Source organism: Ochotona princeps, chromosome 13, assembly GCF_030435755.1.
Source record: "Ochotona princeps isolate mOchPri1 chromosome 13, mOchPri1.hap1, whole genome shotgun sequence".
NCBI lineage: Eukaryota > Metazoa > Chordata > Mammalia > Lagomorpha > Ochotonidae > Ochotona > Ochotona princeps.
This window is the reverse complement of record NC_080844.1, coordinates 14,634,375-14,660,710: the sequence shown is the minus strand read 5'-3', so window position 1 is coordinate 14,660,710 and position 26,336 is coordinate 14,634,375. Positions and strand designations below refer to the sequence as shown.

General features: G+C 45.2%; 1 protein-coding gene across 7 annotated transcripts in view; it reads left to right on the top strand.

Annotated features, from left to right (window-relative positions):
* The window catches only part of PCGF5 (polycomb group ring finger 5), a 107,344-nt gene that overhangs the window by 64,976 nt on the left and 16,032 nt on the right, over positions 1 to 26,336 (top strand). For all 7 annotated transcript variants that reach the window (XM_058671133.1, XM_058671137.1, XM_058671138.1 and 4 more), the window contains exons 3-7: positions 4,907 to 5,003; positions 11,857 to 11,912; positions 12,025 to 12,084; positions 15,581 to 15,729; positions 25,736 to 25,834. In XM_058671133.1, coding sequence (XP_058527116.1) covers positions 4,907 to 5,003; positions 11,857 to 11,912; positions 12,025 to 12,084; positions 15,581 to 15,729; positions 25,736 to 25,834 — 461 coding nt within the window. The remainder of the gene's footprint in view (positions 1 to 4,906; positions 5,004 to 11,856; positions 11,913 to 12,024; positions 12,085 to 15,580; positions 15,730 to 25,735; positions 25,835 to 26,336) is intronic.

Genomic DNA, 26,336 nt, shown 5'->3' with positions numbered 1-26,336 from the left:
CAGTGTTTGTTCATTTCACGTGTAAGGGAAGCCAGGGGATGGCATGTGATGAAAGCACAGCACTGCTGTTTTGTGGAAGAAAAAAAAATTTTTGAATGAGTGTTAGTTTCCTACATAGGAATTTGTGTCAAAAAGAGAAACTGATGTCTCCTTGCACATGACCACAGCTTGCCTGTGAACTGTTAGCAGAGAATGAGGTTTCTCAGTCCAACAATGCACATAAGATGCTTGTTATCAAGAAGGGCACCTAAAGACAGTGAAGTGCTTAAGGCAGGAAGAAAAAACAGAAATGTGTCTAAATTGACTCTTAAGACCAAGTAACTGGATGATTTTAACAAAAGAAGTCAGCCTTTATTCTGTTTTGATAAGCAGAGAGTTTAATGAATCGTAGCGTCAAGGGCACAAGTGAAAGGACTGGCTTTGTTTTATTATCAGAGGTACCAGTGCCAGTACTCAAAATGAGAAATTTGTGTAGACATTTTGTGTTTTCAGAGCTGGGAAGTGTACTATCTGTGAAAGCTGAGAGATGGAATGACCTTGCAGTGTTGTGGACATGCCTCCAAGACTTTGAAAATAAGGAAGTGAGATAACTCTGAGAGTCCCGCTGTGAAAATTAGCATAGAGTAGTGCATCCAGTGAGTGTATGCAGAGTTCTGTCTCAGAGACAGATGAAGATCATCTCTAGGCCTGAAGGGGATGTGCTAGAACTGAACCAAATGGAAGGTGAAGGAAAGCATTCGGAATGTGGAAGTGTGGGTCATCCCTCCCACTCACATCCTGCGCATGAAGGTTCAGTTTTCCTTCAGGTGAAATGGCATGTCTTAAATCTACTGAAGTGGCAGGACTGTGCCCAGGATGGAAATGACCGCAGGGAAACTGTTACCCATCAGCAAGGCTGGTTAGGATAGGTGCGTCAAACTATGAGGCTGTAATGCGTATTCTCTCTGTTACAGGTCATCTGATTGGTGAGAGTAGATCACAGTCACCGGCTGTGTACACCAGACACTGGGAATCAGTACACTTCACGCACTTTGTTTCATTCAGTCCTTGTAGAGAATCCCATGTGATAAAAATAACTTCATTATCTCCTCTGTTACCTAGAGGCACAAAGTGAGCGATTTGCCTCGTGGCCGAACTTGGGTTCAGATGATCTGGAACAACTATGCTGTGCTAAGCTTTTCTTCTCCTGTGGTTCTGCCTTTTAGGGAGAGAATGCATTGTTCTTGGGTTCTTTTGACTGTATTTGATTCTGTTAGGGTGATATTCTGTGTGGTGATAATGAAGTAACTTCTGATTATGGTGTAAGAATGAGACAAATCCTGGAATGGGGCTACCTAATGGAAACTAGCTTGTCTCTGGCTTCTCCTTGAGCAGGGTTTTGTTTGCTGGCTGCATCAGTAAGAGATCTTTGTAGAATCACATCGTAGCCTACCTTGCCCACAGAGTCTGACCTGATTGGTCTGGGATGGAACTTGCAGGTCAGTTCTGTAGAAATCTCATTGGTGGACCCGATGCAGTGGCCTAGAAGTCCTCTCCATGAACGCACTGGGATCCCATATGGGCACTGGTTCTAATCCTGGCAGCCCCACTTTCCATCCAGCACCCTGCTTGTGGCCTGGGAAAGCAGTTGAGGACGGCCCAAAGCCTTGGGACCCTGCACCCCTGTGGGAGACCTGGAAGAAATTCCTGGCTTCGGATTAGCTCAGCTCTGGTTGTCGTGACCACTTGGGGAGTGAACCAGTGGATGGAAGATCTTTCTCTCTGTCTCTCCTTCTCTTGTATATCTGCCTTTCCAATACAAAATGAATAGATCCTTTAAGAAAAGGATATTTTTTGAAATGCGCTATACCACTTATATAGACTTCAAATTATAAAAAATCAGGGTTACTTCTGTGCTAGTAAGAAATGTGAACATGTCAGGAGAACTGAACCCTCATTTTACTTTTTCAGTTTCACTCAACCTCTGCCTGGATTTCCTCAGGTTCTAATGTGCATAATAAGGCTGTACTTTATTTAATATCATTTAAAAGACATGGGAGGTATGTTTTCTAGGGTTTCTTTTTAATGGCATAAGCTAATTGAAAATTGTGCAAAATATACTGTTTAAAAGGATATCTGATTCTACAAATGGACATATTTGAGGCTCCAAAATGAAAGGGCAAGACATCTTTTTTCTGTGTATTGTATGTAGCTCTGTAGAAATAAAACTAGAGAACTGTGCGCCGTGTAGGGTGGCCCTGGTTAAGAAAGTGGATTCTGCATCGAAATCCTGGCTTTCACCGCCTGTTAGCTCCATTGTTTTAGGCGAGCTGCTTAATTTCTCTATTCTTTTCCTTTATCTGTGTAAGACCTAATAATCTACCTAATTAATTGGATTGTAGTGGCTGTTAAATTTACTAAATGGTGAGGAAATAAGTGAGTTGATTCGGCTGTACATATCCAGGTTGAATATTAGCATGTTTTTGGAACATAAACTCCTTAAGTGTTGGTGGTGTTGATAACCACTGCTTCATCACCTCAGCAAAAAAGGAAGCTAGAAGAAACGTATTACATTGTTCAATATTTAAAATGTTCAATTTTTGAAATATTTAAGGAAAACTACTTATTGCTGGAAAATTTTTTTTTAAAAATTCCTATTAGCAGCCCTCAGCTGGAGACCCTGGGCTGCCAGTCACGGAGGAAGGCAGGTGACATGGCCTGGCGGGCCCTCCTCTTCCTCTGCCAAGGTAGAATCAAACATTGCATTGCAGAAGTTAGTGAGAAAAACAACTTTACCACATACTGGGGTATTCCTGTCTCCATTTGAAGTGGCACACTTTAGCAGAAAGAATTTGTGAGCCATATAAAGGTTTTAGAATAATAATAGTAGGGGGAAAAAGTGAAATTAGTAATATAATTACTAATTATATTTTCGTACCCAGTGTGTGCGAAATGTCCTTTCAACATATGGTGTCAATTTCTGCCTTTTTTTTCATGTAAGTCTTTGATATCCAATGTGTGTTTTAGAATGATAGCAACATCTCAACTTGAGCTGGCCACATTTCAAGTGCTCAGTAGACACAGGTAGCTGGAGGTGGCCATCCTGGCCCGTCCAGATCTAGGATACAGTTTAGTATTTCCCGTCCCTACTGCTGGTACTGCTGGACCGTACTGCTACTTTGACCACGTGCCTGGAGGTGAGGAGCCTATTTCCTGCCAAGGGCATTCTGATATTTCTAACATCATTTGCAAGCCATACAAACTTATCAACTGAAAAAAAAATAGCCTGCTGTAGGTTTTTAGGGTATATTTATTTTTTCTTGGAAAGATTTACTGAGAGAAGGAGAGCGAGAGAAAAAAAAGATCTTCTATCCACTGGTTCACTCCCCAAGTGATCTCAATGTCCGAAGCTGAGCTAATCCAAAACCAGGAGCCAGGAGATTCTTTCAGGTTTCCCATGCAGATGCAGGGTCCCAGGGCTTTGGGCTGTCCTTGGCTGCTTTCCCAGACCATGAACTGGGAGCTGGATGGAAATTAGAGCAGCTGGGACACGAACCTGCACTCATATGGGACCCCAGTGCACACAAGGCAAGGAGTTTTGAGTCCCATCTGCAGTTGCTTGGCAGGACCGGCCAGATGCTGGCCCACGCCTTAGAGGACTGCTGGCCGGATGTCCTGCCTGCTGCAGATGAACACAGGGTGCTGTCCGTTAGAGGCCGGAGCCTTTGCTCTAACCAGCAATCTAGATTAGGATCACCCCTGGAAGGCAAAGGTCCTCCCCCTTGCTTTTTTTTTTTAAGATTTGTTTATTTTTATTGCAAAGTCAGATGTACAGAGAGACAGGGAGGAAGATCTTCCATCCTATGATCCACTCCCCAAGTGACCACAACGGCTGGTGCTGTGCCGATCAGAGCCTCTTCCAGGTCTCCCACATGGGTGCAGAGTCCCAAGACTTTGGGCTGTTCTCAACTGCTTTCCCAGGCCACAAGCAGGGAGCTGGATGGGAAGTGGAGCTGCCAGGATTAGAACCAGTGCCCATATGGGATCCCAGTGCATTCAAGGTGAGGACTTTAGCTGCTAGGACATCGTGCTGGGGTTCCCCCTGGTTTCTTTGACTGAGCCTGGAGGAATCAGAGCTCCCAGTCAAACAGTCTTTTTAAAACCCCTTCACTCTTGTTTCTTCCCTCTTTTCCTGCTTCTTTCCCAGATTTCAGAGACGTACCTACTTTGGGAGAAGAGCAGATGCCAGCGTCTCTGTCCTTCAGTTCCCCCGGCTTTAACAAGGCAGCCATTCCTCATGATTCTCAAATTGCACAAGACATTTAGAGGCTGTTGCATGGCGCTGCAGCTTAAGCTACCACCTGCAGTACCAGCGTTCCATGTGGGTGCAGGTTGAAATCTTTGCTGCTTCACTTCCTATCCAGCTTTGTGCCAAGGTGCCTGGGAAAGCAGGCTAGTGCTTGGGTACTCCTCCAAGACTAGCAGCTCCCCTGTAGCTCAGTTTGTCCCAGGAGCTTCCTGCCTGTTAGTGGTCAAATCTGTTGAGAACTCTCAAGCTATTTTTGTTGCATTCAAATGGGTTTTTAGCAAAAGAAGTAGTTGTGGGTGAACTGTTTTTTAAACTTTATCCTCTAAATAAAAGCCTTTCATGTGAACCTATTAACATTTTTAGAGTAATATGAGTAGAGTGTACTTGATTTGTGAGCGTATTTGTGAAAAACTATGCACATTTAATACTGTGTCAGTAGTGTTATTATTCCAGTTGAATTTTATTACAGTGTTAACAGTTATAAGTTTTCATCAAGTTCTGGCTAAATGAAAATATTCTACCTCTATTGCTAATTTTCGAGTACTGTTTCTAATTTAATTTAAATTTCAGTGATAGTTCGAATGATGTATTTTAACCTAAAATCTTCTTTCTTCTTAGTCTGTAAGACATGTATTGTCCAGCACTTTGAAGATAGCAATGACTGTCCAAGGTGTGGCAACCAAGTTCACGAGACAAATCCTTTAGAAATGTTGAGGTAAGAAATGTATTTTATAGTTCATCGAATTAGCAAAATTTATAAGCTGGATTGTTAGTATATATCATAATATTTCTTGGTGTCATCTCAGTTACATGGTCTTATAATAAGGTCTATGATTTCCATTTTGTTTGCTTATTTGAAAGGCAGAGTGACAGCAGGAAACCTTGTATCAGGCAGTTCACCTGCAGGATGGTCACAGCCATTCTTTGAATGCTGCTCTCCCAGACATGTTAGTAGGAACCTGAATTGGAAGCCAAGTGGCTGGGACTCCAAAGAGTACAACTGGATGACAATTCCAGTGTTACATTTGCTGCACAGTGCTGGCCCCATTCTGTTCGATAGCATTTTTTAAGAAGAGTTTTAAAAACAAGAATATGTACCTTAAATATATTTAAAGACCTTTACATTAAACATTATGCCTTTTGGTATAGGCATTTGGGCCCAAATGGTTAAAGATTCCGGTTAGGGTCCCTGCGTCTCACATTGGACTACGGGGATTCCAGCTTTCTGTTGATGCAGGGCCTCAAAGGCAGCTGATGGCAGCCCAGCGTGCCGGGTGCTTTCTACCCACACGGGATACCTGGGTTGAGCTCTGTATGCCTGGGCCTGACTCCAGCGCTAGGGGCATCCGGGCAATGGTCTAGGGCATGGGGATAGTCTGTTTTTCTTTTAGAACGTGTTTGATTTAAAAATTGCAGTTTTCCCTCAGGCTCTAAAAGTGACTGTAGCCATTATTTTCAGTATTTTAATTCTTTGTGTTTTCTGAGTTATGTGTAATAGAAAGAGGGCAGAACCAATACACTCATTTTATTAGTTTGTCATGTTCAGACAGTACGTAAACATTTATGTAACGTTCAGAAAATTAGGAAATAACACCACATGTGTGACTCTCAGCTTAAGCAGTGCGATGCTGTTGGGGTTGCTACAGCCTGCAAGGTCGTAACCCAAGCTCCTGCATTCATGGTTAGGGGATTTAGGTTGTGACATGACTTGCCTCAGGTCTTGCAGCATACCAGGCACTTTCTGGATGTCTTCACCACTGGAATTGTTTTCTGCTTAAAACTTATAGTTCTAACACATCAACTGTGCCATCTTAGGGTGTTAACATATTTGAAAATGGACCTATATATTCTGTGAAGCCTTTTATAACTCTTTCCTTTCTGTATGATATTGGCTGTCATTCTCCTAAGTCTGGATATGTAAGTTTTAGATTTTGGACTTTTGTTTTAGTTTTAAATTGAGTTGGGATGTTTATCTATAAGCAAATCTCTTTAAGTTTTTTTTTTCCCCAAGAGTATGGTTCCCAGCCATTGGTACCTCGTTAGAAATGGCTCTTGGACCCAACCTCAGAGCTGCAGAATCAGAAGCTCTAGGATTGGAGCCCCCTTCCTTCCTCAAGCCTTCTGGGTGAATCTGGGATGTGCTAAGGTTTCGGGAAGTCCTGGACTACTTTGATCTGTGGTCCTAAGCAAGGTTCCTGCTGGGTGGCTTTGTCCCCCTGGAAGCATCTGCCAGTGTCTGGAGGGGAGCTGTCAGGTAGGGTGGGTGCAGCTGGCATCCTAAACGCACAGCTCAGTACCCTTCACAGCAGAGTTCCCCAGCCCACAGTGCCAGGGTAAGGAACCCAGAGAGCAAAGGCAAACAGTTCCCAGTGTGTTCAATGCCACATGGTAAGATAATGCATCCCAGTCTTCTGGTTTTGACCAGTAGATAACTTGAAGGAATCCAGTCACTATTCAATCAAATCTAAGCGCTTAGCTGAAGTATGACGTATTTTAGCAGTTCAAACTTTAAAAAGTCACAAAAATAGAAGTAGTACAAGCAACACTTGCATTCTGTTTATCCAGGTTAGCCTGTGGTTAACATCTGTGTCAGGTCCTGTATTATGTGAGAGCACGCACGGCGTGCTGTGGTTTGTTTAATGGTGTAAGGGTCAGTCACCTATATCATCGCCATTGTTAAATACTTCCACGGATACGTCCTGTGACAGAGAACAGTATCTTACATTATCACAGTATGATTGATACACTACTTTAATCTGCCTTCTATATTCTTTTTTCTTAATAATTTCTTTTATGAAGAGTTTTTTTAAAAAGCCCTGAATTTTTATTAAACTTTACTGCAAAGGAATTTTTCTTAAAGACTTAAACTCAGAGAGATAACAACAAGAACTTTTGTGTCCTTGGCACCTGGGATAGTTCCGGGAACATTATCGATTGTCAATAAAGATTTGTTGAAAGGATGAGAAGAAATAGTAGCAGAAGAGGTATCAGTGCAAATGGAAAACACTGGGCTGGCCTCAGAGGCCTGCGGATACCAAGGGCCTTGGGTAGCAGGGAGGAGCTTTGCTGCAGTGGGCCATGTGACCATTTCTAGACAGAGGTATTGTGAAGACTTTGAGGTGTCTTGGTTGTAAATTATCTCTGAGGCTGGACATACTGCTGTCAGAACATAATCAGATTCTGTAGCCCAAAAACAAAACCAAACCAAAAACACTACTTCAGTAGGTGCCAGTGTTGTTACACAGGTAGCAAAATCTGTACCTCTTACATACCTTGTCCAGCAGCCTGCTAGATGTTTGAGGTCCATTAGCAGGCAAAACAGATAAAGGTCCTTGCCTTTATAAAGTCATAAGAGTGGTTTTTCAGGGAAGAGACAGTAAAGTTTGGCATAGTAATATGTGTGGCATATTAGAAAGGAGAGAATGCTGCAGGGAGGGGAGGGCCAGGAGTGGGAGGGGAGGGGAGGGCCAGGAGTGGGAGGGGAGGGGAGGGCCAGGAGTGGGAGGGGAGGGCCAGGAGTGGGAGGGGAGGGGAGGGCCAGGAGTGGGAGGGGAGGGCCAGGCGGCATTCCTGACAAGGTGAGGTCTGAGCGGACGTGGTGGGTGCAATGGAGTCGGTCATGGCAAGGCTGGGGAAAGCACACCTCATTCAGGCTGAGGACTCAGCCGCTGGGAAGGGGCTGAGTCAGTTGTGCACCTGTGATTTTCAAGCCCAGCAGAGAGACCAAGATGGCTTGGAAATGAAGGGAAGGAGACAGCAGCAGGTGCTGAGGTCAGAGAGGAGAGAAGAGGTTGTGAAGGTGTGCGGGCCACTGTAGAAACGTTCCCTTCAGGCTGAGTGAAACATGGCCAGGCTGCAGGACTTTGATTAGTGGATCGACATGATCAGACCCTATCTTCAAAGGAGCATTATGCTGACTGTTAGGACACACTTCATTTGAGAGGAAAAGGACCACAGCAAGGGGAACAGTTGGAAGGCAGTCACGGTGATCAGAGGGTGAGGTGGCTGTGGGAGAGGGGGCAGGAAATGGATATATTTGGAAGGGACCCAGCAAGATCTACCAATGGGTTGGATCTAGGGTTTCAGGTAAGGAATGGTGCGTTGAATCTAAGATTCCTGACGTGAGAGAGCAAGAGAGGAAGAGCAGACATAGCTAGGCAGCATGGTTCAGGAGCTGCATTTTAGACATGCCTACCAGTCATTCATTGTAGAAAAGAGAAGTTGGCAAAGATGTACAAGTCTGAGATGCAGAGGAGGAGGGCTGGACCAACAGATAAATATTTGTCATTGTCCACATCAAGAAGGTACTTGAAGCTGTGAGGCATGATGTCATTACTTACAGCAGCACTGAGGGACATGAAGAGAGGAGCCAGGACTGAGACCTGGTGCTCTTGTGTGTCCTAAGGGCTCAGGCAGCCAAGGACGTGGAGGGTGCAGCCAGAAGATACAAGGAGGCTGTGATGTCCACAAACCAAGTGAACTCGGTGTGTTGAGGACGGCAGAGTGGGGCTCCAGTAGAGAGACTGAGAGCCGATGGTCAGCTCTGGCAGTGTGGATGTCGTCCCCGACAGGGCCACTTACCTTAAGGAAGGAAGCGAGAACCAAAGAGACCCGAAGCACAGGCAACCCTTCATGTTCTGCAAATGAGGGCCAAGCAGTGGGGACGGGGTTCTCTCAGGTGAAGCACAGTCAAGAAGGATCTGCTTTTCACTTGAGTGTGGAAGAAATCACGGTCTAGTTAAAGGAAATGGTCCAGGGGAGGACAGAGCGCTACTCAGGGGCTGTGAGGGCAGCTGCACGCTGTCTGGGACGTCGACAGGTGAGCTGTGGCGATCCGAGGTGAGCACACCTCACTGGCTGCAGGCCCTGTAGGTAGCCAAGGTGGCTGGAGTTTGCGGATGCGTGTTTTTCTGGAAAAGAAAGTGTCTCTTGGCCAAGAGTCAGGTTGGAGAATGGGGCTGAAGACGTTTGAGGAGAGAGAGAGGATGAGAATGAGAATACTGTGTTCTGCAGGGGAATAAGAGAATAAAGGCCAAGGAGGTAGAGTTACATTAGAAGGAGTGTGTTGTTTTTCTTGCCAGCCACGGGTAACTGAAGTTGTGATGGTAAACAATTTTGAGCACATTGAGATTGGACGGGGGCGGGGGAGCCTGGGCATAGGTGAAGGAGTGGTGTTGGTCACCGATGTTGGTCACGTGGCCTGAACTGGACCAGGAGAATGGAGAGAGCATCAGAATGATGAGGAAACTTCAGGAAACAGAAGTGGAATTGGTTGGTTCCAAATCTGTACAATGAAAGGGCTTCTTTTTGAGAATTTGGGATTAGGTAACATAGGAAATGAAAAAGGAGCAGTTCCTGACTCCAGGGCAAGAAAGAAAAAAGCTGAATGAAGGGACACTTTTATTCAGAGTATATTATAGATGTTTATATAGTCTTAACCATATAAACCCTGATTATTAAACAGAAACATAAGTACATTGGGTAACTATAATGTAGTAAAACTACTGAAAAGAGAATCAGGGAAAAGTGTCTATTGGGAGGGAAAGAAGTGATGGGATAGGAGAGAGCTAAACTTTTATCTTCCATAAATGGAAGTCAGCAAAATCTAGATAGAAGGAAAGGACAAATGACCAGGGGAAAGAGACTGCCTGTGGGGTTGTAGGAATCAGGAACTGTGAGAATCGGGCATGAGAAAACTGATTTAATTCAGGCTTGATAGGGACTCTGACCTTTAAATTCAGTACACATATTCTAGGTTTTAAATCAAGAAGTAGTATTACTGGGTTTTTTGTACTACTGGTTATGTAGTTTGAAAAACTAAGCATTTGAAATAAATCTTCAAAATGAGGCGGTAACATTGGCATGGTTGCGAGAACACAAAGAAAATTTGGGGGTCAGAGTGGAGAACACGGGGGAAAGGCATCCCAAGTGACTGACTGATTCAGACGGGAGGGAGAGGAGATGGGAGGGGAGTGTCTGCAGGTTGTAGCCTGGACTGAAGAAGGATCGTTGGACATCCCTCTTCACCCAGTGAAGGTAGACGTGAGAAGCTGTGAGCAGGGGCTGTGAGGAAGCTTGGTGTGGATGTGTGTCCATTGTTTCATTTTGAGCCTATTTGCAAGAGTCACAGTATTGCTTAGAGTTTTAATTCATAAAAAGGGAGACGGAGATGGTATTTCCTCAAAGGCTAAATGTGACCGCCATGACAAAATGAACAGAAGAGGGTGCCTGAACTGTTGAGCAGCTGCTGGGAATACAGGGGGTGAGCTCAGTGGAGGTGACGGCAGGCAGGTTTGAAGCCGGAGCAAGAGACGCCCCGGGAGGACAGCCCGTGGAGGAGGCTGGAGTGCAGAGGACGGAGCAGTGGAGGATGCTCAGCTTCTGCAGGAGCCGGCCACCGGGAAACGCACAGGAACAGGGGAGGACGGCAGAGCGGGGGTGGCGGGGAACACGAAAGGACATTTTTCTGGGATGTGGAACTAGGCATTACCGTCAAAATGCTGCAGACCAGTAGTGGAGAAAAATGCATTTGAAAAACATTAAAAATTTTAAGGATTTATTTGTGAAAATAATTAAGACTGTTCAGTATGAAAATTGAATGATTTTGAGAGTTCAGCGAAAGGTTAAACAGAGTATGTGACAGATTGGACTTTGAGAGTTTTTTTCTCAGTTAGAAGAATAAGACCAGATCCTGGCCTGAAAAGACAGTGAGCCTGGCAGCAGCTTTGGTGTGCTGTTAGATGTGAGACCCTGGACATGCTGGTTGTTAGACAGGAGCAGTGTGGGAGGAGGGTGGGCGAGAGGGCATGGGAGCGAGCAGATGAAAGCCCCTGCCCCCCGCAAAAAAAAATCATTTGGATAGGAAGAAAAGACAAGGAGAAAAAAGTGCAGATGAATATTTGAAGGGTTTGCAAGTTCCGGGAAGGTGAGGCGTTTATTTCCTTTTCAAAGGAGGGAGCCAGAGTTGTGGTGAAGGTTTTGCAAGTGGAGGTCTGGGCTTGGGCCACACAGTTGTCCCTGCAAGTTCAGTGTAGCAACAGTCAGCATCACTGAGTGCCCCCGGAACCCGTGGTGGGCTCTCGCCTGTCCATGGATGGGAGGCTGGTCTCAAATGACCACAGCAGGGCAGCATGGCTGCTGTCCCTGGGGCCTGAGCCTGTGTTCTCAGGAGATGAGAGTGAGCAGGACCTGGGTGCCTCTGGAGGTCAGAGCAGGCTCAGAACTCATCGTCTCCACTGGACCCCACGCTGTTGGCGTGAGCAGGTGTCACGGCTCACCCACGTCCCAGGCCAGGAAGACACACTCCCCCGCTTACTCAGGGCGGGAGGCAGCAGGTGGGACACAGCTTTCAGAGTCATGGTCAGAGTGTACATGTAGACAGAGCTGGAGACTGGAGCCAGGCTTGCAACCTGTCTGCCACTTGGAAGGCCTGAGATAGGCATGCCTCGTGTGCGATGGGTATCCTGCTCAGCACTCTGATACGTACAAGACAAGAGATCTCGCCTGTTGGATGTGGCTGTGTCATTGTTAACATGTTCTTCATCTCTCTCCCTCCCTCCCGGTCAAAGGTTGGATAACACATTAGAAGAAATTATATTTAAGCTGGTCCCTGGACTCAGAGAGCGTAAGTTACCCATTAGATGTTATGGGCTTCATGTTTTGTGAAATCAGCATTTTCGCTAAAGATTTCATGATTCTCCTGTGGTTTTCATACTGCTCTTTTTCTCTTAAATTAGAAGAACTTGAGCGGGAATCTGAATTCTGGAAGAAAAACAAGCCTCAAGAAAACGGACAAGGTGAGTTTTGTTTGTTGTGTATCTAATAGTGTTTCGCGTTGGCCAGCTTTCTGTAGTTCTGGTGAGCTAACCTCTCCCAGCTGCTGCACAAAATGCCTGGGTCCCTTTATTTACACCAGAAACTGTTGTGTCTTGGGGACATTTTATATAAATATGTGTAAATCTAGAGTCCAGTTGAAGGTAACTGGAAAGAGGAAAAAAGAGGAGATAAAACAGAAAACTAAATTTCTGGAACCCTAAATCATTTCTGGAACCCTAAAGAAATAGCCACAACCCGCCACTGAGTTGTGGGGTCCCTCTGCTGTTTATCCAGGTATGTTTCCAAAGCAGAGGGGACCACACCAAGAGCCCGGGGAGATGGTGCTGTTCTGATTTGTCCCAACAGGAGCTCAGATGGCAACGCACATGTGTGTCCTGGGGTTTTTACAAAGTGGTTGAAGTGTGTAGGGGAACTTTTCCCATGCCCTCTGCCAGGTGTCCAGGGCTGGGTCCCCAGGACACTCAGCAGGTGGTGATTTTCTTGTATGCCAATTTCTACAGGGAGGAACATCCCTGAGCTTTTGGTATGTGTATGAGCCTCACACAATAGGGTGTCCAAATTTATCAGGTAGCGTCCTCCTTTAAAAAAAAGTTGAGAGGCAGATTTTACAGAAAGCAAAGGAGTTATATACAGAGAGAGAAGGTCTTCCATCTGCTGGTTTACTCCCCAAACAGCCGCAACATCCAAAGCTGAGCTGATCTGAATCAGGAGAACCAGGAGTTTCTTCAGGGTCTCCCACTTAGGTGCAGAGACCCCACGACTTGGGCCATCCTCCACTGTTTTCCCAGGCCATAAGTAGGGAGCTGGATGGGAAGCGGGGCACTGAGACATGACCCACACTCCTACGGGATGCTGACACCACAGGGCGGAGGATTAGCATGCGGTACCACTGTGCTGTCCTCTTCCTCTGTTTTTCTAATACAAGGTTTTATTCAAGAGGCATTAAAAGACATTGACATCTTCGAAAAACGTATGTATGTCTTTGTAGGCTGGCTTATAGAAAAACCCAGGCCAGGAGCTCAGTTACTCGTCACTGGAGGGGGCAGGAAGTGCTGTGTTCAGGTGTAAAGTGAGGACAATGGTTTTATTGGTTCAGCAGTGTTGTGCAAAGCTGTTTTCCTGTGACGGGAGATTTGAGAATGGTTTTGGTGACTGGAATGAGGTGGCAAGGGGCTGCCATTTGTTTATGACAACCACCAAGGGCAAGAAGCTAAGCCTAACCAAACAAGTTAACTGAAGACTCGCTTTGCCCATATGTACTTTGCAATCAGACACCAATGCTGTCCTGTTAGCCCAGATAATCAAATGTTCCCGGTGTAGACTGCCCGTTGAAGAACACAGAGCTGGGGGTCGTCACTGCAAGTTTCGTGGTGGCCGGCGTGGGCTGACTGACAGCCGACCTGGCAGAAGGGCCCGGTCCAATCTGGCCAGCCCGACGCTTTTCCTAATGTTTCCTCCCTGTTGGAGTGTTAGGACATTAGCACCTGGCTTGATCCATGAAAAGCAGCTGCTCTCTGTGGGATGTCTCCCCAATAATGCAGAAGAGAGCCTTCCCATGCAACAGTTACAGTAATTGTTATCCCATACTTTTTTCTTTTTTTTGGAATCTATTTGAGCGCCAGTGTTACAGAGAGAATGGGCTTCCATCTACTGGTTCACTTCTCACATGAGTGTGAAACCAGGGCCAGGCTGGGCCGTAGCTAGGAGCGTGGAACCTCACTGCGGCCTCCCGTAAGGGTGGCGGGAAGCCAGGCACTGGGACTGTCGGCACATCAGCAGGGAGCGGGGTCTGGGTGGAGCGGCCTGGACTTGAACTGCCGCTTACGCCCCGACCCCCTCTGCACCACAGAGCTGCCCTGACACCTGTACAACTTGCATTGTGATCACTGTAGAGGCGCTGACCTGTCATTTAGAGTGCTGGGAAGTTTTTAATTTTTTCCCCATCATACAGTTTTGTAGGTACACGCTCCTCGATTCTCCTTATGCTGGGGTTTGTTCCTGCAGTGGAATGCCTGACTGGCTAATTTTTTCAAGCCTTGTGAAATCTTGCCCGAATCTTTGCTTCACCCACCAAAGTTTCGATGTGTTTCCTTTTCTGTTTTTCTTTCTTTCTTTTTTTAGTGTGTGTGTGTGTGTTTCCTTTTCTCTGAGAACCCTGTGGCTAAGCTCTCCCACCTTCTAGTTGTGGGGTTGCCACCTGGATTTCATCTGGTACCCCGACACTGTGCAGCTGAGCGCGAAGGCACCCAGGTTCAGTCTTGTTCCCCCAGATCTGGCACAGCCCCAACATCCAGTGAGGCACTCAGTCAGGGAATCCAGGCACGTGGTGCATGGTTGATGGGCTGCACACATGGGGTAGGCTAAATAGGAGATTATTTTTCATTTTCATAGACTTTTTGAAGTAATTTGGCATAAAACAACTTAAAATTCATTCATAAGTTGTTTTTCTTTTTTCCATAAAAGGCCTTTTCCACCCAGTCTTTGAATTATATATAAATGTATGAGGTTTCGGGCCCGGCGGCGTGGTCTAGCGGCTAAAGTCCTCGCCTTGAAAGCCCCGGGATCCCATATGGGCGCCGGTTCTAATCCCGGCAGCTCCACTTCCCATCCCGCTCCCTGCTTGTGGCCTGGGAAAGCAGTTGAGGACGGCCCAATGCATTGGGACACTGCACCCACGTTGGAGACCCGGAAGAGGTTCCAGGTTCCCGGCATCGGATCGGCGCGCATCGGCCCGTTGCGGCTCACTTGGGGAGTCAATCATCGGATGGAAGATCTTCCTCTCTGTCTCTCCTCCTCTGTGTATATCTGGCTGTAATAAAATGAATAAATCTTTAAAAAAAAAAAATGTATGAGGTTTCTTCATAGTGGTCCACTTTGATTTCCTAAATGAAGTTTTACATGTTATACATAAAATAAAATTCTAACAGATTTAGTAATTATCTAATGTGAGAATTTGAGAACTTAGGGCCCAACACAGTAGCCTAGCAGCTAAAGTCCTTGCCTTGCACGCACTAGGATCCCATATGGGCGCAGGTTCTAATCCCTGCAGCCCCGCTTCCATCCAGCTCTCTGCTTGTAGCCTAGGAAAGCAGTCGAGGACGGCCCAAAGTCTTGGGACCCTGCACCCGTGTGGGAGACCGGGGGAGGCTGTAGGCTCTGGCTTCCAATCAGCTGAGCTCTGGCCATTGCGGCCACTTGGGGATTGGATAAATTATCTCAGCATTAGGAAATATTCTTACATCCAGTCCACTTTGATGTAATCATTAATTGTGGTGATTTCTGTAACCTGATTTTGCTTTTTTTGAGTCTTTCCTTTGCATGCCGCCAGGAACCCAGAAAGTGACTTAAAAATAATTCTATTGTTGAGTTGGTTGCAACATTCAGTCTATTAAAAACTTTTTTTTTTCCTAAAGGTAACTTTTGTTTGGATAAATGTATTGTTACTTAATTTTACAGATGATACTTCAAAAGTTGACAAGCCCAAAGTGGATGAAGAAGGTGATGAAAATCAAGATGATAAAGATTATCACAGAAGTGACCCACAAATCGCCATATGTCTGGATTGTTTACGAAACAACGGCCAGTCAGGAGACAACGTGGTAAAGGTGCGTGGACAAGCACAGCTGCATTTTTCATGGTCTTGTATAAACTTTTGATAATTTGTTGAAATGTTTTTCATGCTTAAAAATGCTCACTTTAAAATTTTTGTTATCAAAATCAGGTAGAATGTCTTTGAGGGTCCTGCAACTCATTGTTTACTCCAGGCACCTACCTAGTTTTTCAGTTTCCACAACTGCACCAGCCTGTCTTTACCAATGCCACCACCTAGTGGTTGATACTAAGAATGACACTTATTTCTCCTTTCGCCTTTTTGTACCTTTGGCGTCCCTACTTTTAAAAAACAAAACAAAAAAGATCCAGAGCTACGGAGAGATATGGAGAGGCAGATAGCGACCAACCGACTGACTGACCTTCTGTCCGCTGGTTCAGCTCCTGCAGCAGCCGTATTGGTTGGGGCTGTGCCTGACTGAAGCCAGGGACCCGGAGCTTGTCGGAATCTCCCACATGGGGTGCTGCAGCCCAAGGACTTAGCTCAGCTTGCACTGCTTTCCCATGGCGCATTTTCAGGGAGCTGGGTTAGGACGTGGAACAGCTCTTTGGCCCCCTGTGCCCCAGGGCCAGTGATCACTACATTACCCTACTCCCTCTTTTTTTTATGATGATGTTTCCATAGTTGATCAGGACAGGAAGGTTCAAGGATTAGGGCAAAGTGGGTGAGACCACTGTCTCCAAACTTACTTTTTCCTCCTCCTATATCTGGGGACAGGAGGGAGACAAGAAGTGAAGCCACACCCAGCTTTTCAGCCATGCCAGCTTCCAGGGCTAGGGAACAGCCTCCTGACGTCAGCCCAGCACCCCCAGTGTGGAGCATGCTCCGAGGGTTCTGCTTAGGTGGTTTCGATGGTTCTGAAGTACTGTTGCTCTTGCCAATCCAAGGATGAGGAAATCCTTCCAAGGTCCACTGACACAGTCCACCCTGCTAGGGTCTCCATTCACCCAGATATTTGCTGTCAAGGCTTGACAGGGGTAGTTGCCCAATTTGTTCTGCCCTCCTTCCTCTGCTATGCTACCAGATGTCCTCTGCAGGCCCCGGTGGGCTACCATATCCTCCATGTGCATCTGGGCCTGCCATCCACTGCTGAGCCTAAGCATTAAGCAGGCCCAGTTCTGAGACATGCACTCCACGGTCAGACCACAGATCCTGCAAGTCTCCCCATGGTTGGAGTTGTGAGTCCAGCCGTTCAGTTGGGGGGATTCCTAAAGAGATCTTATCTGATGTGACCCCAACCTGACTCTTGCGTGTGCTTGTCAGTATGGAGTCTGGCTCAGTCTGTCCCCACATCAGCTTATGTATACACTAGTAATTGTAATTGCTGGCTCAGTTCTTTTCTAGCCCCATTTCTTTCTTTTTTTTTAAACACCTTTATTTGCTTTAAAAACATAAGACTTCTTGTACAATAAAGCATAAGCATGTTTCATCTACAAAGTCAGAATATCTTCCTCATGGAACACGCAGGAAGAAAGGAAAAACACACACATGGCAAAGTAGTCACAGATTACCTCTAAAATAATTAAGACTTTCGGCCAGAAAAATTAATCTTTTGAAAACAAAAGTATAACAATAACAAAAAGCCATATTTCACACCTGGTACTAACAGTAAACATTCATAGTACAAAATTATCTGTTAAAATCAAATTCTTATATATTGAAAGTATTAATATCATCAAAATACCCATTGTACTTAAAGCAATTTACAAGCTTGTTGCAATCTCAAAATACCAAAGACATTTTTTTTCTCATATCTAGAACATTTTTTTAACTATTTTTCGGATTGACATCATTTCATAACAGCCACATCAATCACAGCATGAATAACAGCAACAACGTGAACAACAAATTGCAGCACCTTGATTAAGTAATGTGCCACTGAGTAGGCAGCACATGCTTAACTAAAAGGAAACACAGAAGTCTCTTAGGAACTATGTTGCCATTGCATACTCCATGGGCACTTGATGAACTCCACTAGAGAAAAGAAATTATTTGGAAGCAAATAAACCGACATAAAAACATCAAAACATCTGAGACACAGCCAAAACAGCCAACAGACGCTCAAAAAAACAGAATAGATTGGACTATTGGAGTTACCCTTTCCATGCTGGCTTCCTTATATGAGAGAGAATATATGGTATTTATTCTTTTGTGATTGACTCATTTCGCTGAGCATAATGGTTTCTACTTGGGACCACCTGGTTTTAAATAGAATAATATCGTTCTTCTTGACAGCTGAATGATATTCCATTGAGTAGATGTACCACAGTTTTTTTAACCATTCTTCCTTAGACGCACATCTGGTTTGTTTCCATGACATTGCTATTGTGGATTGTGCTGCTGTAAATATAGGATTACAGATTCCCTTCTCACATGCAGATTTCACTTCTGTTGGGTATATTCCTAAGAGCGGGATTGCTGGGTCATATGGCAGGTTTATTTGCAATTTTCCAAGCACTCTCCATATGGATTTCCACAATGATTGTACTAGCCTACACTCCCACCAGCAGTGAAGGAGGGTACCTTTCTCCCCACATCCATGCCAGCATGTGTTGTTTTTCGAATTCTGAATGAAGGACAGTCTCACAGAAGTTAGGTGGTACCTCAAGGTGGTTTTCATTTGTATCTCTCTGATGGCTAGAGAGCCTGAGCATCTTTTCATATTTTTGTTAGCCATTTGAATCTGTTCTTTTGAGAAACGTCTGTTCATTTCCTTTGCCCATTTTGCTACAGGGTTTGTTTTTCACTATCCCTGGGTTTCTGAAGCTCTTTGTAGATCCTAGATATTAGTCCCCCGTCACTTGTGTAGAATGCAAAAATTTTCTCCCATTCTGTTGATTGCTTCTTCACTTTTTAAATTATTTCCTTTGCTGTACAGAAACTTTTTAGTTTGATATAGTCCCATTTGTTCATTTTGGATTTGATCGCCGTTGCTTTAGGCGTCTTTTCTAAAAAGTCTTTCCCTGTTCTTATATCTTGGAGTGTGCTTCCTATGTTTTTCTTTAGTAGTTTAATGGTTTCTGGGTGTAGGTTTAGGTCCTTGAGCCAATTAGAGCTGATTTTTGTATAGTGCGACAGGTGCTCTAGCCCCATTTCTTAAAACAAACCGTTGGATGCTGTGGCTCAGACCAACTCAGCCCTCCACACACTTGGCCCTCACGTACATCAGTGGGAACTGCAGCCTAGTCAGAGCAGCCCCCAGTGACCCGTGCTAGCCCCAGCCCTGGTTCCTGTGCTTGCCAGTGTCTGCAGCAGGCTGGCCCAGTCTGTCCCACATCCCATTCAGCTCTCATATACATCAGTGGATGTTGGAGTCCAGCTCAGTCCGACTGGCCCTGCTCTCCAGCCCACATTCATAACTGTAGGTGGCACCTGCTATCTAGCCAGGCCCGCACCCAGTCCTGGTTCTCATGTTCACCAGTGGGAGTTGCAGCCCATCAGAGAGGTGCACACAGTTTCCCTACTGGGCCCACTCCCAGTACTGGATCTTGCACTCGCCAGGTAGTTCTGCAGTCCAGCTTGACAGGATCTGGCCCCAGTGCCAGCACTTGCCAGGCCAGGTGGTGGTTCTAAACCCTTTATTCTTTCCATGATGACTTTCTCTCCTTGATTTAGTTTCCTGTTATAATTGACAAAGTCAACAAAGCTTTTTTTTTTTTTTTATTACAAAGTCAGATATACAGAGAGGAGGAGAGACAGAGGAAGGTCTTCTGTCCAATGATTCACTCCCCAAGTGAGCCGCAACAGCTGGTGCTACGCCGATCCGAAGCTGGGAACCAGGAACTTCTTCCAGGTCTCCCACGCGGGTGCAGGATCCCAAAGCATTGGGCCGTCCTCAACTGCTTTCCCAGGCCACAAGCAGGGAGCTGGATGGGAAGCAGGGCTGCCGGGATTAGAACCGGCGTCCGTATGGGATCCCGGGGCGTTCAAGGCGAGGACTTTAGCTGCTAGGCCACGCCGCCGGGCCCAACAAAGCTTTCTGTGCCATGATTAGTACATTTTAGGAATCAAGTATTCATTTGGGTTTGGAGTAAAAAGTAAAAGCTGTGTGGTCCCTACAAGCTTTGCAGGTTTCTTGGAGGTTCTCATTTATTCCCTGTAGAATCTCACCAGTCTTGTCTCCTTGTGTGTCCCATGGAGCCTTTTTGTGAAGGATCTTTAAAGAACTCTTTTTAAAGTTTTTTTTTTTTAAACCTACTCACTGTGATTGATTTTCTTTGGTCTGTACATGGTGTTACTTGATTAATGTTTTCTGGTTTTTCTTCATTGCAAGGACTTTTGTTTTTCATTGCAAATGTTCACTTCGTCTGGTAAATAGGTTTTTGTTGCTTGGTCTTATCAGATAGTAGCCATTGAGAATCAAATTTCTCTTTTTCTCTTTGTTTTTCTTTTAAAAGTCTTCATCCATTTTTTGTTGTTGTGTTGTTGTTAATTTTCTTGTACTTCCTCTCCATCTGCAGGAAAGCGAGTTGATAGACTTAACTTATTTGACAGGCAGGGTAAGAGAAGAGACAGCAGCCCTCCGTCCCCTAGTTCAGCCACACCAGACAGGCCTGGACATGCCGTAGCCAGTCCGTCCAGTGTGGCCAGGGCTTCCCCAGTTCTGGGGCCGTCATCGGCTGCCCCGCAGGCACCGAGCAGGAGGCTGGATTAGAACTGCAGAGCAGATGGGACTCTGGCCACTCAGATGTGGGATGTGGCAGTCTCGAGCAGCCACTTAACGTGCTGTGTCTCGACACCTAATCCAGCCAATGGCATTTTCCCATTAGGAAATGAGAAACCTCGTTTTTCAATTCTAAGTTTTCCAAGTTCCTTCCAATCATGAATACAGCAAATCAGTGGATATTTACCCACAAAATGACTAAAAGTAGTAAAAATAATAATAGTAGTAATCTTTGAGTGAGTGTGTGGTCTGACTGTACGTAGAGTTGTAAGACAGAGCCCTTGGGTTGGCCACAGCAGGTCGGAGTGGGCAGCAGGCCCTGCACCTGCTCTGTGTTGTCAGTACACTTCTTTGTGGCTGTCATTCCTGTCATCTCCTTTGGGGCAGGTCCTCCGTAGAGCCTCTGCTGACCCCTGAGCTCTGCGGTCCATGGAAAGGCTGAGTCTCGATAAGCCAGTGTGTGGTGGTTGGCTCTCCCTGATGCTGGTGTGGAACAGGTTCAGTTGGGGAAGACTGATCTGAAAACAGGACCCTGTCTTGGTGCTGCTGACCCCTCTGATGTTTCACACCTTTGAGTTGCCCCTCATCCACTCCCTCGGACAGGCCTTCCTCCCTGCACCTTTATGAAAGCCACGGTCTTAGGATGGCGCTGCTCGGATTCTCGCCTTCTCTCCCATCTCAACCATCTCTGCCTTGTCTGCACTTGCCGTGGGCTTCCTGCCTTCTGCTTGATACAGGTGGGTGGGCGTGTCCTAGTGGTGCTTTCTCAGAGTTGATTCTGGAAGGCTTCTTCCGTTTCTTGTGGATTCAACAATTCAGTTTTAAATCCCCGTTTCCTATCCTGCAACTGTTCCAAATACTTCAGAAAGTTCGTGGGAATGGAATTACAGGATGTGGGTACGGAAAAAAGTTTGAAATACCTGCATTGTTGTTTCCATGAACTTCTTGCAGACCCTTTGTATTTCCCCCTAACGTTTTGCTTTCAACCGGTTATACAAGTGTAAAACCTGACGCCATGTTTTTTTTTCTCTTCAACTTGTCATGGAATCCAGAAAAAAAAAATCCCCTAGTTTAGTACAGCTCACCTTTATATGTAGATTTTTTTTTAAAGTAGTTCAACTGTTTTTTTCCCCCCTTTAATTTCTTCTGTGTTACCAAAGCCAGACCACTTGCTCGAGTGAGCAGGACGCGAGGTGAAGGCCATGGTCAGACGGGGCTATTGTAGGCCTTGCAGGCCGTGAGCTCTCTGTTGGAGCCACTCGGCAGCCGTTGACTGCAGTGCAGGAGCCGGCACTGCTGTGCTCCAGGATCAGCCAGGTTGGGCCCCACGGGCATGGCCATGGTTTGGTTTCTCTCCTTATTCTAGCAGTCAGGGCCCTTCTCTCTCATGCGGTGTGTGTCCGTTAAAGCCATCAGGAGGCCGCCTCCGCAGACAGGTGATGGTTGCTTTGGGTGTGAGTCTGCACGTGGGTGGAAAGCCACCCGTCCGCTCAAGGGCTGGTGTCTAGAAGGAATGAAGGCTTGTGTTAGGAATGCGTGTGCCTCTGAAACAGAACACGCCTTCCACTGGGCCGTGCTGTCTCTCACGTCCTCTTCCTGTGTTGTCAAATTCCGAGCAGAGCCCTATATGCTCCGTGATGGGGATTCCGGGTCTGGGAAGGATGCCGTAATTGGGACGGCCATTTAGCCCAGAGCACCACTCCCTCAGCTCTGAATTCTGTCGGGCTTCTGTGGCTCACTCTGATGGTTCATCATCTATTAGGGGTGCTGGGCACTGAAACTGTGTGTACCTTTTTTTGATGTAGCTTGCCCTTGAAACTAGACCAAGGACCCCTTGGAGGCACACAGTGCTTATTACCTTGTAGCTGCTCAGCTGTCTCCTCCTGCAGCAGGGTGCAATTCTCAGATGTACTGGTTTAGTATGCAGTATGTACTAATTTTTAAAAATTGTTTAAACTATTTTTTTCATTTTATCTGAGAGAGAGATCTTCCATTTGGTGTTTATCTCTCCAAATGCCATCCACCATTTGAGTCAGGCCAAATCCAAGCGAAGAGAACTCAGCTTGGGCCTCTGGGGGTGTCAGGGACCCATCTGTACACTAACACTGCAGTTAGTCCTCACAGACCTAGAAATATACCAGGGGACTTCACAAAGTTCATGGGAAACAGAATTAAAAGATAAGGTTCTTTGTCCTCTGGTTTCTTCTCTGATCACGTAAATTTTTGACCTTTCATAAAAGATTTCTTTAAAGAAGATATTATTGGCTGAAAATTTTTGAAATTCCTGTTTTTTTTCCCTATAATATGTTTTCTGTGAACTTTTCAATGGCATTTTTCAAGGTAGAACATACGTTAGGCTCATAAACAAATTTCAATAAATTAATGTTAATTTTTTTAAAGATTTATTGATTTTTATTGGAAAGGCATATATACAGAGAGGAGGAGAGACAGAGGAAGATTTTCCATCCATTGATTCACTCCCCAAGTGGCCACAACAGCTGGTGCTGAGCCAATCTGAAGCCAGGAACTTCTTCCGGTTCTCCCACACGGGTGCAGGGTCCCAAGGCTTTGGGCCGTCCTTGCCTGCTTTCCCAGGCCACAAGCAGGGAGCTGGATGGGAAGCAGGGCTGCTGGAATTAGAACCGGCGTCCATATGGGATCCTGGCGCGTTCAAGGCAAGGACTTTAACTGCTACACCATCGTTCCGGGCCCAATTTAAAAGAATGTTATTTGAAATAATACAAAATATATTCTCCAACCACAGCAAAATACAATGAGAAATACTAATTTCCACATATTTGTGGATCGTTCAATAAAACACATGGATCAGTGAGGAGATCACAAGGAAGATTAGGAAACGCTTTAGTCATAGGAAAACAAAAGCACACATCCTTTTCACAGGACGTAGCAAAAATGGAATCTGCAGAGAAACCGGTGGCTGTGAACACCTAGATGAAAGAAGGAAGAAAATTGGGGCGAGTGTTGTGGCACAGGGGCCTGAGCCGCCGCCGCCTGGGACACCCGCATCCCGTGTCAGCCGAGTGTCTGAGCGAGCTAGGACAGCGGGTGACGGTGCAGGCACTTGAAGACTTGCCTCCCCCATGGGAGACCCAAAGGGGGTTCCGACTTGCTGCTTTTGACCTGCCTCTAGCAGCCCTTATCCCTGCAGGCATTTGGAAAGTGACCAATGGATGGAAGCTCTGTCACTCTTTTGAAATAAGTGAGTAGTGTTTTTTGTTGTTGTTTTGAACTTTTTAAAATATCATTTTGTTTTATGATAGTTCCATAGGCTCTGGGTTGCACGTGCCCTTCCCAAGGTCTGCCCCCCCCACATTGATTTCCCCTCTAGTTTTACAATGAACGTCCTTCATGATCAGTCACAGGTCCGTCGTGTGGTTGTTGAAGTGTTTCCCGACAATGCAGGCATGGGCAGTGTCAGGGAATCCGTCATCTTACTGTTAGCATGTATTCTGTTCTTTCACTGGGAGTCCATCTTTGGTCTGTCTGCATAAAGAAATACAGCACTTTGTCTCCATGAATAGTGATTTAAAAAAGAAAATCTGATGTTAATAACTTAATCTTCCAACCTAAAGAAGAAAGAAAAGAGCAAAGTTAAAGAAAATAGTAATGATTGGGCCCCACGCAGTATCCTAACAGCTGAAGTTCTTGCCTTGCACACACCCTGGCACTGGTTCTAATCCCGGCAGCCCCGCTTCTCATCCAGCTCCCTGCTTGTGGCCTGGGAAAATAGTCGAGGATGGCCCAAAGCCTTGGAACCCTTCCCTCGTGTCGGAGACCCAGAAGAGGCTCGAGGCTCCTGGCTTCAGATCAGATCAGATCAGCTCAGCTCTGGCTGTTATGGCCACTTGAGGAGTGAATCAGTGGACAGAAGATCTTCCTCTCTGTCTCTCCTCTTCTCTCTGTATATCTGAATTCCCAATAATAATAAATCTTTTAAAAAGTAGTAACGATTAAAAACACAAAAACAGAACAGTGAGCCATTAAAGTTTATTCTTTGAGATCAACAAGTTACTTTTATATATATTTTTTTAATTTTTGAAATTTGTGTTACAATTTCGTATAGACTGGGATTTCCCTGATACTCCCACCCCCCGACAGATTTTTCCCCATTTTACTACAGTGGTATAATCCTTCATAAGGAATTATAATTCCATCAGTCTCTTATTTAAGTGTACCCTGACATTGTTGGTACAAACTCAGAGTCCAGCATCCCACTGTCTACACATGTCCAACAGTTTCACTGGGAGTCCATCTTTCGTCTGGATGCAGGGATGCATGATCCATTATACCCCACACCTGGACATGGTGGACCCCAGGTAGACAGAAACAGAAGAACTTTGAGCCTACAAGATCAAGAATGAGATGTGGCATTCACTACGCAGTGCACAGAATAGAAATGATTGTAAAGCAGTGCTATGAACAGTTGTATGCTAGGTAAGAGATTTGAATGAATCTTTCAGAAGATTTTTTTAGGTCAAGAGGTTAAAGTGGTTATAAAATAATAAAATAAAATTTCCCATTACAGCCCAGACATTGAAAGAATCTTCACCAAACTTAAACTTCTACAATCACAGAAAAAAGAACTATGGAGCTTTTATGCATCAAAGAACACAGTCCATAGACTCAACAGGCAACCTATGGAATGGCAGAAAATACTACAAGTCATATCTCTAACAAGCAGTTAATACCCAGAATATATAAAGAACTCTGGGGGCCAATGCTGTGGCATAGCAAGTTAAGTTGCTACCTGCAGTGCCAGCATCCCATTATGGATGCTGGTTTGAGTCCCAGCTGCTCTGCTTCTGATCCAGCACCCAGCTGGTGTGCCTGGGAAAGCAGTGGAAGAAGATCCAAGTCATTGGGACCCTGTAACTCATTCTAGAAGAAGTTTCTGTTTTGTGACTTAGTCCTAGCCAGGTCCTGGTCATTGCTGCCATTTGGAGAGTAAACCAGCAAATCAAAGGTCATATTTGTAAAAAAAAAAAGTCCCTAATGCTTTCAAATGGAATATTTAGAAGAAAATAGGTATATGCTTCTTGTGTTCTGTTCTTCTGTTATTTTTTGCTTGTGATCTTTTGTTTTTGAACACATTTGGGGATAGGCAGACGGTCTCTTTGCTAGGATTTCCCTAATGTAAATAGTACATTCTCACACACCCTCAGATCAGTACTGAAGAATTAGGAGTGTTTTTACTCAAAAACTGGACATTGAAATCTTTTCACAATAAACTTTAAAAATGTCCAAAGTGAAAATGGTACACACGGTTTTGTTAAAATTCAAGTAGAATATTCTAATTATTAATCTTTATTTCCTTTAGGGTTTAATGAAGAAATTCATTCGATGTTCTACACGTGTGACTGTAGGAACCATTAAAAAATTTCTAAGTTTAAAACTAAAACTTCCAAGTTCTTATGAGGTAAGTTAAGAAAATATCTAACCTTGATCATTTTGATTATTTTGATCTGGTGTAAGCTAATAGAATTAGTAAAAATTAGCAGTATCAGTGTTAATAGTAAGTACCCCCTAAGTAAATACTTCTGCTATGTGGATTGTTTTAATTGCCACATTTTATAAAGTGTCACTTTTTATCTGAGTCCTTTGAGACCTGTTCTTTTCAGTTCTTCACAAGTGACTTCTCTTTTTCTGAAAGGCATTTCATACAGGGTGATCACAGAGTTGCACGATAACCCAGAGCAACAGCATGTAGTACCAGGCTGACCAATCAGAGTGCGTATTAGTTTCCTGTCCTGGTTTCCTCCTAGGAGAGGTCAGTGCGTCCCACCACGTCACCTGTCCGCAGAGTGCGCATGAATGTAACACGGTGTGGAAACAGAACTGTGGCTTACCTACCTGGTTGGCCGTCTCGCAGTCTCTGTTGATTTCCTCATCATTCCCTTTGGCTTCTTGATGGAAGCATC